This window comes from Portunus trituberculatus, chromosome 24 (assembly GCF_017591435.1).
Source record: "Portunus trituberculatus isolate SZX2019 chromosome 24, ASM1759143v1, whole genome shotgun sequence".
Lineage (NCBI taxonomy): Eukaryota > Metazoa > Arthropoda > Malacostraca > Decapoda > Portunidae > Portunus > Portunus trituberculatus.
This window is the reverse complement of record NC_059278.1, coordinates 16,039,956-16,055,740: the sequence shown is the minus strand read 5'-3', so window position 1 is coordinate 16,055,740 and position 15,785 is coordinate 16,039,956. Positions and strand designations below refer to the sequence as shown.

Below are 15,785 nucleotides of genomic sequence, written 5' to 3'. Positions count from 1 at the left end.
CATCATATCCTTTATTACACTGTCCATCACACTTCTCTCACTCTATCTTTCATTCTCTGCTCCTTTTCTTCACCTTTTCTTCACCTTTTCCAGGCAAACACTGCCCCCAAGGTGTAACGTAGCACTAGTATCGGCTTTGAATATTACCGGGTGAATGAGAGAGGCTGCAACGTTTATTGAGAAGGATGATGGGACTGGGGGAGTCTTTGGGTGGGATGGGGAGGACTGGGGAAGTGGCGGGAAGGTCAGGGTAAGGAGGCCATGTGTCAGAAAGTCAATATCGCTCCAAATAAACGAGCCACAGTAACTAAACCAGAGTCACCTGCGCTGGATTAAAGGGAAGGTGTAAAGCAGCCTTGATTTGTGCGTGTATTGGGTTCTTCGTAGTCTTCCCTCCGGTGATTGTGTGTTGTATTACTTCGTGCTTCGTGATGGGTTAGTTTGCAGGAGTTGAAGGTACATAATTTTGTGGAATTACTTTAGGGGTTTCTTTCTTTTTATGCGATTTATTAGGGTTTCTTTTTTTCTACCATTTTTTTGTGTATTTATTTACTAATTTATTTGTTTCTTTGTTTATTTCGTTCCTTGGCAAAATTATACAAGTTGCCATGAAAATTGAGTGGGCATTGTGCTAGAAGTAAGTAAGTAGTTGTTATTCTGTTTACTTATTATTTCTATGCTTGAGAAAAAGCACAGACATTAAGTATGGGTCATTATTGCAAACTTAACAGAAAATTAGGTAAGAAGTCTAATTGCATTTTATTCTTTATGTAAGAACAGAAAACTAGCCAAGGGGGAAAAAAAGAAAGAAAGAAAAGGGCACACTTAAAGATCCGATAGAATTAGTAAAAAGAAAGGGACCAATGTCTTGAAACCTCCCTCTTGAATGAAGTCAACTCATCGGAAGTTGGAATTACAGACAGGGAGTTCCAGATTTTACCAGAGAAAGATATTAATGATTGAGAGTACTGGTTAACTGTTGCATTAGTGAGTTGGACAGAATAGGGGAAAGAAGAAGAAAGCCTTGTGCAGCGAGGCCACAGGACGAGGATGAGATGAGAAGAGCAGTAACAGTAGAAAATAGCAAGAGATGCCACATTCCGGGGGTGAGAAAGAGGTTGAAGGCAGTCAGTCAGAGGAGGGGAGTTGATGAGATGAATGGTTTTGATTCCACCTTACCTAATAGGACTGTGTGAGTGGAACTGCCCCCACTTCCCGATACATCCGAAAAGTACTCAGTACAAGGACGGATAAGGCCTTTTACAGAGTTTGCTGCTGGAAGGGCGAGAAAAACTGGCGGAGATGTCTCAGAACGCTTAACTTCATAGAAGTTGTTTTTAGCAAGAGATGAGATGTGAAGTTTTCAGTTTAGATTATGAGTAAAGGTCAGGCAGAGTATATTCAGTGTAGAAGATAAGGACAGCTGAGTGTCATTGAAGAAGAGGGATAGTTGTCTGGAAGGTTGTGTCGAGTTGATAGATGGAGCAATTGAGTTTTTGAGGCATTGAAGTTTTCTCTGCCCCAATCAGAAATATTTGAAAGATCTGAAATCATGCGTTCTGTGGCGGCCCTGTATGATCTGTTTACTTCCTGAAGGGTTAGTCGTCTTTAAGAAGACGTAGAATGATGTAGGAACACCACTGTTAATAGTTTTAGAACAGTGGTTCTTAACCTGAGGTACGTGTACTCCCAAGGGGTACGAAACCTTAAACCTAGAGGTACGAGACATGGTAGCCAGTGCAATGGTACCGTATATTTACCATGAGAAAGCAAAACATATATTTTTCTAATTTTTTTCTTACTATAATTGTCTCAATTTTTGAAGTTAGTGCTGTAAATTATTTATATTGGAGGGAGTACGAGAAATTTTTCTGAGATATCAAGGGGTACGGGCACTGAAAAACGTTAAGAACCACTGTTTCAGAAGAACAGTTGCCGTCTATCATAGCAACAATAAAACGGTCAGAGAGGAAACTTGAGATAAAATTGCATGTTAGTTCTTTTTATTTATACCATGTGGGCTTTTCATGGGAATTTATCGGCTAAAGGGGATACTTTTTGGGGTACCTCCTATCTGAAAGCCTACCCGCTAGGAAACTGTTGCCTCGAGTGAGGAAGTCCAACCTACACTCATTTATTTCTATACTTGTGGTAAAATGAACATATTATTGTGAAGACTAGTTGCAAAAATTGATAATACTCAACCGACAAGCGAAATACCTTTGCCCTCTCCTAAACCACCAAGCCAACTTTCCTATTTATATGTACTACTTATAAATCTGCTTTTCACTACTGAACCTCTCCACCTGTCAGACCGTTACTCTCAACTTCCACCAGCTTCCTTTAAATATCTGTAACTCCTGCCTTCATTACTCGTATTTTACCACCAGCCTTCTGCCTCTAACTCCAGCGGTCTGTTTTGTAGCTTTAACCTTTCCTGTCTCCCAACTCCTACTTCTCACTCTCTACCTTTCTCATAAAGGGGCTATCACATTGGCCTATGATACGCGAAACGCGGGCCATAGTTCTCGGTACGAAACCAGGAACACTATCACACACGAGTTGCCCGCGTTCTTGTTATGCTAGGCAAACGGCCCACCAACCAAGACAAAGCCTAATCAAAATAAACCAGAACAAAACCATGCCACTTATACCTCAGCCTGTGCTTTGTCTTGGAACTGCATTTGCACTTCCTCTTGTTGAAGAAAAGTAAGTAAAAAAAACTAGAGAAAAGCTGAGACCTGCGCGACTGCAACTTAAGGGTTATCACACTGGCCAATGATACGCGGAACGCGGGCTATGGTTCTTGGTACGAAACCAGGAACACTATCACACACAAGCTGCCCGTGTTTTTGTTATGCTAGGCAAACGGCCCACTAACCAAGACAAAGCCTAATCAAAATAAACCAGAACAAAACCATACCGCTTATATCTCAGCCTGTGGTTTGTCCAGGAACTGCATTTGCACTTCCTCTTGTTAAAGAAAAGTAAGTAAAAAAAACTAAAGAAAAGGTGAGACGTGCGCGATGGCTCATGGCAGAGGTGGTTGCCATGAGCCCAAACTATCGACATGATATATATATATATATATATATATATATATATATATATATATATATATATATATATATATATATATATATATATATATTTTTTTTTACCTTTCTAAATTGATGAAATATTATTTAATATTCCAATATGAAAAATTTAGTCACATTCTTTTTAGTTCGAATGAAAAGTTTTTATTACATATACCATGTTTACTTTTCCATTGGAATAGCATACGGAGAACCGGCCGGGATGAATATGAAGCCTTCCCAACTTGGTTCCGCTAATCCCGGACAAGTTCCAGCTATCTAGAGCGGATGTTCCTGGTTCCGCGTATTATAGGCCAGTGTGATAGGGCCTTTAGAGTCAGAGGTGGTTGTCATGAGCCCAAACTATATATATATATATATATATATATATATATATATATATATATATATATATATATATATATATATATATATATATATATATATTACCTTTCTAAATTGATGAAATATTATTTAATATTCCAATATGAACAATTTTGTCACGTTCTTTTTAGTTCAAATGAAAGGTTTTTATTACATATATCATGTTTACTTTTCCATTGGGATAGCATACGGAGAACCGGCCGGGATGAATATGAAGCCTTCCCAACTTGGTTCAGCTAATCCCGGGCAAGTTCCAGCTATCTGGAGCGGATGTTCCTGGTTCCGCGTAACATCGGCCAGTGTGATAGGGCCTTAACTCCAGTATCTTTCCTCTATCTGTCTCCCTATTTACTTCTTTCCTCATGCTCTCCTTAGTTCCAACCTTTCTCTCTCTTATCTATAGTATCTTTCAATCTACTCTCTCTCTTAAATCATATTTCCTTAATGCGCATTCCTGTCTTTCCTGTTTTTTTTTTTCTCTTTTCTCTATTACCTTTGCTCTCTCTCTCTCTCTCTCTCTCTCTCTCTCTCTCTCTCTCTCTCTCTCTCTCTCTCTCTCTCTCTCTCTCTCTCTCTCTCTCTCTCTCTCTCTCTCTCTCTCTCTCTCTCTCTCTCTCTCTCTCTCTCTCTCTCTCTCTCTCTCTCTCTCTCTCTCTCTCTCTCTCTCTCTCTCTCTCTCTCCCTCCAGCGCCTCTCCTGGGACTAGAATAAGGGACACTGGACTCCAGCTTCTACCTGTCCACTCTTTCCAGTTTGCAATGAAGAAATTCCTCCAGCGCACGACCTCATGAATTCCACCAGTGATGAGGATATCCGCTTCCTGGACGGCACCATCACCTACACGTGCCCCCCGGGGATGATGACGGCGGAGGGACAAATTAATCAAACCATCACCTGCTCCGAGAACCCTGAAGGCGATGGGTATTCATTGCAACCTGTTCAGCTGAAGCCCTGCGATGGTAAGTGACGCTCGCCTGTTCTTCACTGCCCTTCTTGTTCTTTCATACTGATTGCGAAGGTTGTCATTTTTAGCCAGGTTCTCAGCAGTGCTTTGCCGTGTTAATGGTGTGGAACACTTGTTACACTGCTACTGTTATATAGATAGGCAGATAGATAGATAGATAGTGTTTTTTTTTTTTTGTTAAACTGCCACTGTTATATAGATAATAGTGTTTGTTTTAATATTAATGGTGTGGAATACTTGTTAAAGTGTCACTTTCATATAGATAGTTAGATGGAGTGTTTTCTTCCGTGTTAAAGGTGTGGAGTATTATATACTTGTTAAACTGTCACTGTTATATAGATTGATGGATAGATAGAGTGTTTTTCTTCTGTGTTAAAGATGTGGAGTATATACATTACTTGTTAAACTGTCACTGTTGTATAAATAGATAGTCATAAAAAACATGTAAAAGTCGCAATAACGTAGCGTAAAATATGTTATATCTCTGATTTTTCCTTTCTTTTCCTCTCCCTCTTCCTCCGTCACTCCTTCATCCCTGTTCTGCATCGACCACCCTTCCCTCCCTACCCTCCCTCTTTACCTTGTCACATCCTAAAGTCCGCATTTTGACTTCTCTCTCGCAGTTTGTCAAGGGGAACCGTCAGTTGAAAATGCCACGACCAACTGGAATGTTACACAACTTTGGATGGTGAATGATAGTGTTAGTGTGACGTGCTTTCCTCATCACATACTGCATGGTGAGCAGGATGGTGAGCTCCGGTGCACTTCGTCAGGATGGGAGGAGCGTTTCTGCTATGAAGGTAAGATGGTGAAGGAGTGAGTGAGTGAAGGTGAAGATGGTGAAGAAGTGAGTGAGTGAAGGTGAAGATGGTGAAGTAGTGAGTGAGTGAAGATGGTGAGGGAGTGAGTGATGGTGAAGATGGAAGCATAATTTTCTTTTATTTTCTTTCTTTCTTGCTTTATTTTTTCTTCTCTATCCCTCTTCTTTTTATTTCAAGGAGTTTTTTTATTTATTTATTTATTCATTTATTTTTCTCTCTAATTCCTTCTGTAAATGAATAAAGAATAAATAATTGTTTGTTTTTTTCTGTCTCATATTTCTTGTTCCTTTAATTTATTTTGTCTTTTATTTTTTCATTTATCGGGATATTTTCTCTAATTCCTCTTCTTTACTATTATCCTTCTCATTACACAGATGGAGGTTGGAGGCCATTTAGGTAACAGCGATCACAAAGAAGTAAGGTATACATTGAAATGGCGTGAAACCTTTAGAAAACAGAACAAAAGAAGAGTACCTGACTTCAGAAAGGCTAATTTCGATGGATTAAGGGAGTATTTACGAACTGCTTGGCAGGAACGAAGCAGATCTAGTCAGGTAGAAGAAAGGGAGGACCAGGGAAGAGCGGGAGGTGTGAAGACGGGATGGGGCGGAGAGAGAGTGAGGCGGAGGGGGAAGCTGGGAGGTATCCCGGTCAGCTGAGGATTATTGAGAGCTATACCGAGTTCCTACATACAAATGCGTGACGGTCAGATAGCCAACATTCCTTATAAAACAATAGAATCACGAAGCAACGATCCTAAATGGATGACAGACAGATTAAAGCGGTGCATAGGGCAAAAAAGGAATATATTTAAGAGGCCAAGGCAGGAGATGAAGCTTTAAGGCCACGATACTATGAATTAGTAAGATCAGTTAAGAGGTTAACGAGGAAAGCTAAAAGTGAATATGAGTTGATGGTAGCCAGTCAAGCAAAGACGAACCCTAAGAGATTTTTTCAATTATATGAGACGAAAAGCAGAGAAGAAATAGGTCCCGTAAGGACAACAAATAGTGAAATGGCTAGTTCTGCGGAAGAGATTAGTAGAATTATGAATGAGTATTTTTCAACTGTCTTCACCCAAGAGAACACACAGGAAATCCCAGATAGCGATGAGGTATTTAGGGCAGAGGATAGGGAAAAGTTGACAGATATCCTTATAACTAAGACGATGGTAGAACAGGAGATAGATAAACTAAAGAAATTCAAGTCACCGGGACCTGATGAAGTTTATCCAAGGGTTCTAAAGGAATGCAAGGACGTTGTAAGCGAGCCGTTAGCGGCACTTTTTATGATGTCACTGGAGTCAGGTGAGGTACCGATAATGTGGAGAGAAGCTAATGTGGTTCCCATATTTAAGAAGGGAGATAAAACCCTAACGTCTAATTACAGGCCTGTCAGCTTAACTTCAGTTGTGGGTAAACTAATGGAATCAATAATAGCGAAAACATTAGGGAACACCTAGACAAACACGGCTTGATAAATCACACACAACATGGATTTACGAAGGGGAAGTCGTGTCTTACCAACTTGTTGAGCTTTTATAGCAAGGTTTATGAGGCAGCAGATAAAGGTGATAGTTATGACATTCTATACTTAGATTTCAGTAAAGCCTTTGACAAAGTACCTCACCAGAGGCTCTTAAAAAAGGTTAAAGCACACGGTATAGAGGGTAGAATATTAGGCTGGATTAAAGCGTGGTTAGACGGCAGGCGACAAAGGGTAGTAATTAATGGTTCGAATTCTGAGTGGGAAGAAGTAGTTAGTGGGGTGCCACAGGGCTCAGTTTTAGGGCCATTATTATTTCTAATATATATCAACGACTTGGATAGTGGAATTAATAGTGATATCAGTAAATTTGCGGACGACACAAAGATAGGTAGATTAATTAGGTCCGATTCGGATGCCAAGGATTTACAGGCTGACTTGGATAGGATGAAGGAATGGACAGATAGATGGCAAATGCAGTTCAATATTAACAAGTGCAGGGTGCTGAGCGTAGGTAGAGATAACCCAAACAATAGGTACACAATAGATAACGTGACACTAGGAAGTTCCAAGTATGAGAAAGATTTAGGAGTCATAGTTAGCTCTGCTGATCTCGATACAAGGAAGCAATGGATAGAGGCCAGAAATAAGGCGAATAAAGTATTAGATTTCATCTTTAGAAGTGTTAAAAGCAGGAGTCCTGAAGTAATACTAAAATTATACTTGGCGCTGGTCAGGCCACATCTTGACTATGCGGTACAATTCTGGTCCCCACATTACAGGAAGGATATAGCTCAATTATTGGAGTCAGTGCAAAGGAGGATGACTAAAAGGATACAGGGAATGAGGGATATACCCTATGAAGAGAGACTGAAAAAACTTAGTCTGCATTCCTTAGAGAGACGTAGGTTAAGAGGAGACCTGATAGAAGTATTTAAGTGGTATAAGGGTTTTAACAAAGGGGACATGAATGTAGTTCTTAGGATCAGTAGTGGGGACAGAACCAGAAATAATGGGTTTAAACTTGAAAAATTCAGGTTTAGGAAGGAAATGGGAAGGAACTGGTTTTCAAACAGAGTGGTTGATGAGTGGAACAGTCTCAGTGGGCATGTAGTCAGGGCTGAGTCAATAGGCAGCTTTAAAAGAAGGTTAGATAAATTCATGGATGGGGAAGATAGATGGAATTAGGTAGATTAAGCACACTGGGACTGCCTCGTATAGGCCTGGCGGCCTCTTGCAGCTTCCCTCCTTTCTTATGTTCTTATGTTATTACTTTCTCTCTCTCTCTCTCTCTCTCTCTCTCTCTCTCTCTCTCTCTCTCTCTCTCTCTCTCTCTCTCTCTCTCTCTCTCTCTCTCTCTTGTTTGTTGTATGTACAGTGTGTATGTATGCTTGTTTGTTTATTTATTCATTTATTTGTTTGTTTGTTGTAGTTATTGTTGTTTCTTTTCTTTTCCTTCCTTTTCTTCTTAGTTTCCTCCTCCTCCTCCTCCTCCTCCTCCTCCTCTCCACATGCTATCAACCACACTTTATCTTCCTCTATTCCAGCTTCACCTCTCTTTGCACACTTTCCTTCTCTCCTGACGCCTCCCCTCACCTTCCCTCGCACCTTTGTCTCCTGCAGGGTGTGTAGATCTCCCTCCATCCCCCGGGGCCAACATGACACAAGGGGAAGGCAATTACAGCGTGGGAAGTGTTCTGCAGTATACCTGTGATCCAGGTTACTTCGTTCCGCCCCAGCAGGTGAGTTTGTCCTCCGTCGGGCGGTGAAAAGATTTGATTTTCTTTGTTTTCTTAGAGTTTTCTTGATTTTTATCTTTATAGCAGTTACTCTCTGTCTTTCTCTCTGTTTGTCTGACTTTTTTAAAGCTCTGATTTTTCCTGGTTCTCTGTCCGTTTGTCTGTATATCTATCTATCTGTCAGTTTGTCTGTCTGTCTGTCTGTCTGTCTGTCTTCGTCGCCTCCTTCAGATGGGTGAGATAGCGGTCAGCTTGGTGGAGGTGTCCTGTGGGGTGGATCACAACTGGACGTACGTGGAGCCCCTGGACTGTTATCGTCGTGAGTTATCCACATCCTCACTCTCTCTCTCTCTTACATAATTTTTTTTTTTCTGTAATATTGTAAAATGTGTTTGTTTAACTTACTTTTCTTTATATTGTGCAGTTTTGATCACAACACTAATGTTTTTTTCTTCATCCTCGTGTGTGTGTGTGTGTGTGTGTGTGTGTGTGTGTTAGTGTGTCATGGCGATCCTCCTCTGGCCACGGATAACATCACCACCACCTGGGATTGCTCCTCCAGAGTTGTGGGGACGCAGGTAAGCTGTTTACTTATTTTCTTTATTAGCATGTTTGTCATATCTCTTTTCTTCTCTCTCTCTCTCTCTCTCTCTCTCTCTCTCTCTCTCTCTCTCTCTCTCTCTCTCTCTCTCTGTGGTAAACATTTATATATTCTTTGTTTTTGCTTTCATTTATTTCGTTTTCTTTTTAGCAGTTCTCATCACACCATCTTCCTGCGAGGCTGTGATGAATATTGTAAAGCTTATGTTTTTTAGGAGCAGGAGTGTCTGTCTCTGCCTCAAGGTCGCTGTGTTCCCTCTGTGGCAGTTTGTGAGAGTGGAGGATGAGGTTATGAGAGGGACAGACTTATTGAATGGTTTGAAATTCCTAGAAAGAGTGTTTGTTGTTTTGTAATTCACGTTTATCTAATCTGGTATTAGTGTTCCTGTCCGTCCATCTGTCTGTCTGTGTGAGTGTCTCTTTCAGGTGTTCGTTCCTCAGTGTTTCTTTCTCAGAGATCACGGAGGAGATTAGTTGTTATTGCGTGTGTGTGTGTGTGTGTGTGTGTGTGTGTGTGTGTGTGTGTGTGTGTGTGTGTGTGTGTGTGTGTGTTCTTCCTTGTATTGTCCATTAATTCCTTTGTTTGCTCCACTTTATTAAGAAGTTAAGACATGTTTACGAGTGAGAACCTTTTTCTATTATCTATTCCATCTGATTTAACTATCCCTTCACCGGATCTTTAATCCCGTCACCTGCTTAGCTTTGTTATCTTCCGTTATCTTTGTTATTTCTTACCTGTTTCATGTTCACCTGTTGCTTAATTTCACCTGTCTTCTTCTGTTATGTGTTATTCTTCTTATCAGTCAATTATTATGTGTTACCATCTACCTGTCAGTCTTTTTTGTGCCTGCTTCACTTGTTACTCTACTATTACCAATCTATCATTAGTAACCTGTGATTGTTCCCTTTAAAATTTTACCTTTGTTACGGCCCGCCCGTAACATACATTACTACCATCACCTCCTCCGCTTGTTACCTCGTTCGCCACCTCTCCGCCTCCCCTTCCACGTCACCGTCTCGTGAACCTTCCACGCCACCGTTTCATGAACCCTCCACGTCACCGTTTCATGAAGCCCCGCTACTGTCCCGAAGTTGGATTCACGCGGCCCCTTTCGACTCAACCGGAAGTGTTGAGCCAGCTCTTAGCTTTCTGGAATGCAAGTTGAGGTCCAGGCCTCAACCAGTGAACACAACGCCTCTTGGGTCTACCGTGGGATCAGCCATCACCCAGCACTTCACCACTGCGACACCGCATAAGTATCACTTCCCCTCGTCCGTGTTTTCCACATTGCCTCCATATAGGATTAGGATTATTGTTAGGTATTAAGTTGGCATTTATTGTTGTATTTATTACTGTGTTATATGTATATGTGTATGTCATTTTCCTGTGTTTCATGTTATATATCTGTTTCATGTTTCTTGTTATATATGTGTCAATTTCATTATGGGTTATTAAAATAGCTTTTTAAAGTAACCCCCTTTTGCATTTCCTTACCAGTTGAACCTGCAGTGTTTTTTTTTTTATTGTTATTGTTCACCGGCTCCCCGATGCCAATCTTACCAGTTTAACCGGTGAACGTAACACCTTTGACCTTTTTGTCGCCTGATAATAGTCACGGGACATGATCACCTTTACAATTACTGGCTTTTCTCTCCTTTCTCACCTTTGAATATAGTTGTACACTTTTTTTTATAGATGCAGCTTTTCTCTTGTGCAACTTTACGAATGCCTCCTTTACATCTCTAATTACACCTTTAATGTACATCTTTGTAAAAATCTCTTTTCTCTCCCAAGATTGTTAGCAGTCCCTCACTTGTAATTAGTCCTCTTTGCAGCTTTTTGTTTTCTTTTTTTAGTATTTTGAGTCTCATTTGAAATTTATCTTATTTTCCCCATTTAAACGTTGCTGCTAGTGTTTGAATGCAATTATGTTTGTTTATTTGTATGTAAAGTGAGTGGAAGGGAGAGAAGTTGAGGTAAAGGACTTTCTTCTTTCCTAGCGTTTCTTTCACAAAAACCACTTTCAGGGAAAGTGAACCGAATCTTAACCAAATTACAACCGCAACGTTACTTTCAACTCACTTTACTCGTTTGTCTTCATTTACTTAAATATATTTTTGGCGCCATATGACCTTGATTGTTGTAGCAAGAGATATTTTAATCACGTCTCTTCCAAAGATCAACATGAGCTGCCCAACAAACCACACCTTCCCTGACCTGAGTGACACCGTGACCATCACCTGCGAGGAGGACGAGGAGTGGACGCAGGTCAACTCCTCCTTCCTCACCTGTCGGGAACGTGAGTCACTTACCTGTGCTTGTCGTGAGTGAGGTCGTTAAGGAAGCTGTTGAATGCCATTAAGTTGACACAGAAGATCCTCGTGTATTTCCATCTATCATCGTAATTTTGTCTAACCTATTTAATTTTTTCTCATTATTGGGCCTTCGTTTTTTTCCATCTTGTATTTATTAGTCTAAATCAGTGTTGTGTACTAATGTCTTTTTTTCTGAGATCTTGATAAACTGTGGTCAGTGTTTTCAGTTTTTATGTCTGTAACTTTGCTGTGTATTTTTTCTCGTTCATGTGTGTTTGTTGTGTATTTTTTCTCGTTCATGTGTGTTACTTTCATGTTTCTTTTAGGTTTTTAATGCATCGTTGTCCTTCCCTTTGGTCTCTCTCTCTCTCTCTCTCTCTCTCTCTCTCTCTCTCTCTCTCTCTCTCTCTCTCTCTCTCTCTCTCTCTCTCTCTCTCTCTGTCCATTGTTCGTTACCATCTTCACCTCCCTTCCCTTTCTCCTCACATTACTCAACACGCCACTTTCTCTCGTTACGTCATTTTTAATCTGATACCAACTACGTAAGTTATTTTCCACCTCACCAGTAACTAGTCAACCATCGATTAATGCGAGGGTTGCGCTCCTGGAGACGTCTTGTTAATCAAAATTGCCTTATTCAATCATAACTTTCCCATAGAAAACAGTGGTAATAGGAGGAGTACATTCTTGGCCACTACGAAAGTCTGCCTATTTTGTGAGCTCATGTGTTGTTTTCGCCACAGTATTTGAATTTCCGTTCCTCTTGTCGCTATAATGGATACAGCACTGTAAGTGGATCGTTTTGCTGCTTTTTCACTTTGTGTCCTTTACTATGGTATCTAAGGATGGTTTTTTTTTTTTTTTTTTTTTTTACATTACAAGGGCACTGGCCAAGGGAAAACAAAGTGTTGGAAAAAAAAAATCCCGCTGGTTGCCAGGCCCTGTTAAGAGGTTTGGTAAGGCTTGTAAAAAGCTAATAGAAATGCTGTTTTGTGAATATAAATGTATATATGACACAGTAACACCTCCTCGGGAGGTGATTTTATTGGCAACCTGCTACCAACCTCATTACCATGGCAACAATGCCTCCCTTGGCCGGAAGTTCCTCCGCTCGTTAAATTTCTTGGCTCCCAGCCTGGTGCAGTTCCCACCAGAAGCAGCGTAGGTGCGTGTGACGCCATTGAGTCGAGTTAACCCGCATTGAATTGAATAAAGCGCGTTATTTAATTGTATCTCCTTAAATATCAAGTCGCATTAAATCGAAGTCGTGTTTCTCAAACACGCGCTAATCAAGACTTGACTGTACATGTCTCTTCCATCCCTTCACTTAATTTTTTACTCTCCATTTTCTTTAACTTCATCCCACACTACACTCCTCCATCCTTCTCACCTTTATACCTCTCATCTTACTCTTCCAGTGTGTCCTTGGGGGAATTCCTCGCAGGTGCCTGACAATGCTATCATCCTGCATGACCCAATGCTTTACTGGCTCGAGAGTGTATATGTGTACGGGTGTCCTGATGGGTTGGAGTCCCTTCAAGGCAGCATCACCGTCAATGCAACCTGCTTGGAGGACGGTTGGATCTTTAGTGAGCCTGACTTTGGGTGTTATGAGGGTAAGATGTATTTTTTATCAATTTTTGTTTTTATTTGTGGGTGTGTTCCTTGTGTTTTTATTTGTTCATGTAGTTATGTGTATTTTGAATCTTGCTTTTCTTCTTGAAGTATTAATTGGTGTTATGCGCTACACACTATTATCATACAGTTTCAAGTATGTTTGGACCAATTTAATGTTAATACCATATTTTGCTAGCAGTGTTTTGTAGTCAATAAAATCTATCTATCTATATGTGTGTGTGTGTGTGTGTGTGTGTGTGTTTGTAAGTTTTTGCTCTCTCACCACGACTATTTTCAAAGGCCACAAAGATGTGATTAACCAAATTTTCAAGTGTTTTGCCTGGTCATAATATTGAAATCTCATTCATGTATCACTTAAATCAAAGAAATGTCTTAAAAAAAATGTATAAGTTGAATTAGACCCTTTTAAAAGTAGTGATTCGTGAATGTTGCTCCAAAAAATAATGTTATGTGGTGTTAATGTAGAGTGGTGTGATGTTTTTTGTGTGTGGTGTGGTGTAGGTGACTGGATGACTGGTTAGCTACTCGTTTGATTAGCTATATGGCTGACTGATAGGTTGATTGGTTGATTAGCTGACTTGTTGGTTGGTTGGTTGGGTAAGTACCATGCTGACTGACTGGATAAGTGGATGATTATCTCAATGTTTAGTTGACTGACTTGGTGGGTTGCTGCTCACTGTGCTCAATTAGTTACCGTAATGACTGAGTGATTAACTGGTTGGCTGATTGACTGACTGACTGGATATCTGTTTGAATAAATGGCTGGTTATCGGGATGACGGATGAAATGATGGAGTGGTTGACAGGATTATTAACTTACCGGATAACTGATTAACTGACTGATTTATAAGAAAATGAGGGAAGCTGGAAGAGGCTGTCAGACCTACACGTTGCAGTACTTGTATGAGCAAAGATACTTAATTTCTTCTGTCAGCCCCATTCATAAATCTGTTTAATCTTTTAAAGATCCCGATACACTCAGTGCTAACAACATAAGTCTGTTCCATTCATCAGCTACTCTGTTAGAGAACGAGTTTCTTCCCAATTCTTTCCTAAACCTGAATTTGTCAAGCTTGAACTCATTATTTCTGGTTCTATCCTGGCTACTGATGCTAAGATCTTCATGTCTCCTTTGTTATAATCTCTATACCACTTAAATACTGTTCCTCTGTTTCCCTTCCAGTTTGCCCAGAGGATCCACCTTCTGTCCTGCCGCCTGGAAGCAGTGACTGGAATGGATACACCAGAATCTTGGGAACCCAGGTGTGTCTGCTGGCTCCAATGACATGTTTCTCAACATCACATCATTCCCTCATCCTCCACATACCTCACATTTCGTCCACTCGCGCTCCTACATTATTCTGTCATCCTTCCACGTTACTCCATATTCTAGTATCTCCACATTGTTCCCTCATCCCTCCACATACCTCACTCTTTATCCACTTTCACTCCTACATCATTCATTCATTCATCTTTCCACACTACACTACATATTCCAGCACCTCCACATTGTTCTTTCATCGCTCCAATCTAAGTCTGCTTTCACATGAATGAATTTCGTTGGGCTGGCACATGATGCTTGGTTTAGCATTACATTGACTCCTGTGGGTGTATTCACACAAGGCCGGAACGGCAGTGTTGCTGCTCCGGCAGCCACATCCTGCCATACTGCCAGCAAGACTGCAACAGCAGCAATGCTACATAACGGGTTCAGCAACCGTGTATTGCTATTGGCACCTTCACACATCCAGCGTTTCCGTGTGTGGCGAGGGGTATTTTTTAGTAAATTTAAGTTTTCTTTGTAAAAAATTGAGGAAAATAGAGATGCTATCTTTAATTTCCTCAGAAAATTACCTAATTAATTTTCTTAGCAAAATATGGAGGAAAATAGAGATGTCTTAGGTTTTCTGTTTTTAAGAGTTTTCTTGTAATATAATCAAGAAAAGTGTTTTTCAATTATCTCTCTAAATTTATGAGTTGTATGATGTCTTTTATCATTTAAAGAGAGAGAGAGAGAGAGAGTGGTGCACTAGCAAATATAACAAGGAGATACCGAAGTGGATGTTTAGAGGTCGCCGTGGTACAGTGGAACCATGCGTGCTTTGGGGTCCAGGGGTCTCCAAGCGCACGAGTTCGAATCCTGTCCACGGTAAGAGTGTAGGTTGGGCTTCCTCACTTGGGGCAACGGTTTCCTAGTGGGTAAGCTTTGAGATAGGAGGTACCCCAAAAAAAGTTTCCCCTTTAGCCCAGAAATTCCCGTGAAAAGCCAACATAGTGTAAATAAATAAAAAAAAAAAAAGGAAGTCTCAGTCCTCTGTCTCAAGTCAACCTTCCTGGTGAACGGACGTGTCTCTGTTAGTGGCGAGTGACCTAGCTTGTTTAGATATGGCAGCTTTCCCTGTTTTCCCTACGATTTTGGCTGGTTATGGTGGTTCTGTTTTCAAGGCTTTCATTGCAAAGGTCTCAGAGGTGGAGGCTAGTTCCATTGAAGGAGCTTGGAGGTATGGGAGGAATTTTGTCCTCAAATCTCAAACCTCCAAGCTGAGTTCTGACAGGAGATCTCAGTGCCTGAGGGAGGGTCAGGCCTCGCAATCACCTTACTTAGGAAGATGATGCTGGGCAGGAGGAGTGGGGGACTGTGTTCATGGGTGCCAAGAGGAGGAAGGTCCTCAGGATGCCTTGTCTCATGGAGACGAGGAACCTCATCAGTGTGTTGGAGGGAGTGGAGGAGTTGGACGTAGCGGAAGGAGACTATGAGAGGA

The 15,785-nt window shown here is 40.9% G+C and overlaps 1 protein-coding gene across 1 annotated transcript in view; it reads left to right on the top strand.

Annotated features, from left to right (window-relative positions):
- The window catches only part of LOC123508315, an 80,373-nt gene that overhangs the window by 40,899 nt on the left and 23,689 nt on the right, over positions 1-15,785 (top strand). Inside the window, exons 18-25 of the mRNA XM_045261920.1 lie at positions 4,214-4,420; positions 5,049-5,225; positions 8,355-8,473; positions 8,702-8,789; positions 8,969-9,048; positions 11,250-11,370; positions 12,805-13,002; positions 14,207-14,286. Coding sequence (XP_045117855.1) covers positions 4,214-4,420; positions 5,049-5,225; positions 8,355-8,473; positions 8,702-8,789; positions 8,969-9,048; positions 11,250-11,370; positions 12,805-13,002; positions 14,207-14,286 — 1,070 coding nt within the window. The remainder of the gene's footprint in view (positions 1-4,213; positions 4,421-5,048; positions 5,226-8,354; positions 8,474-8,701; positions 8,790-8,968; positions 9,049-11,249; positions 11,371-12,804; positions 13,003-14,206; positions 14,287-15,785) is intronic.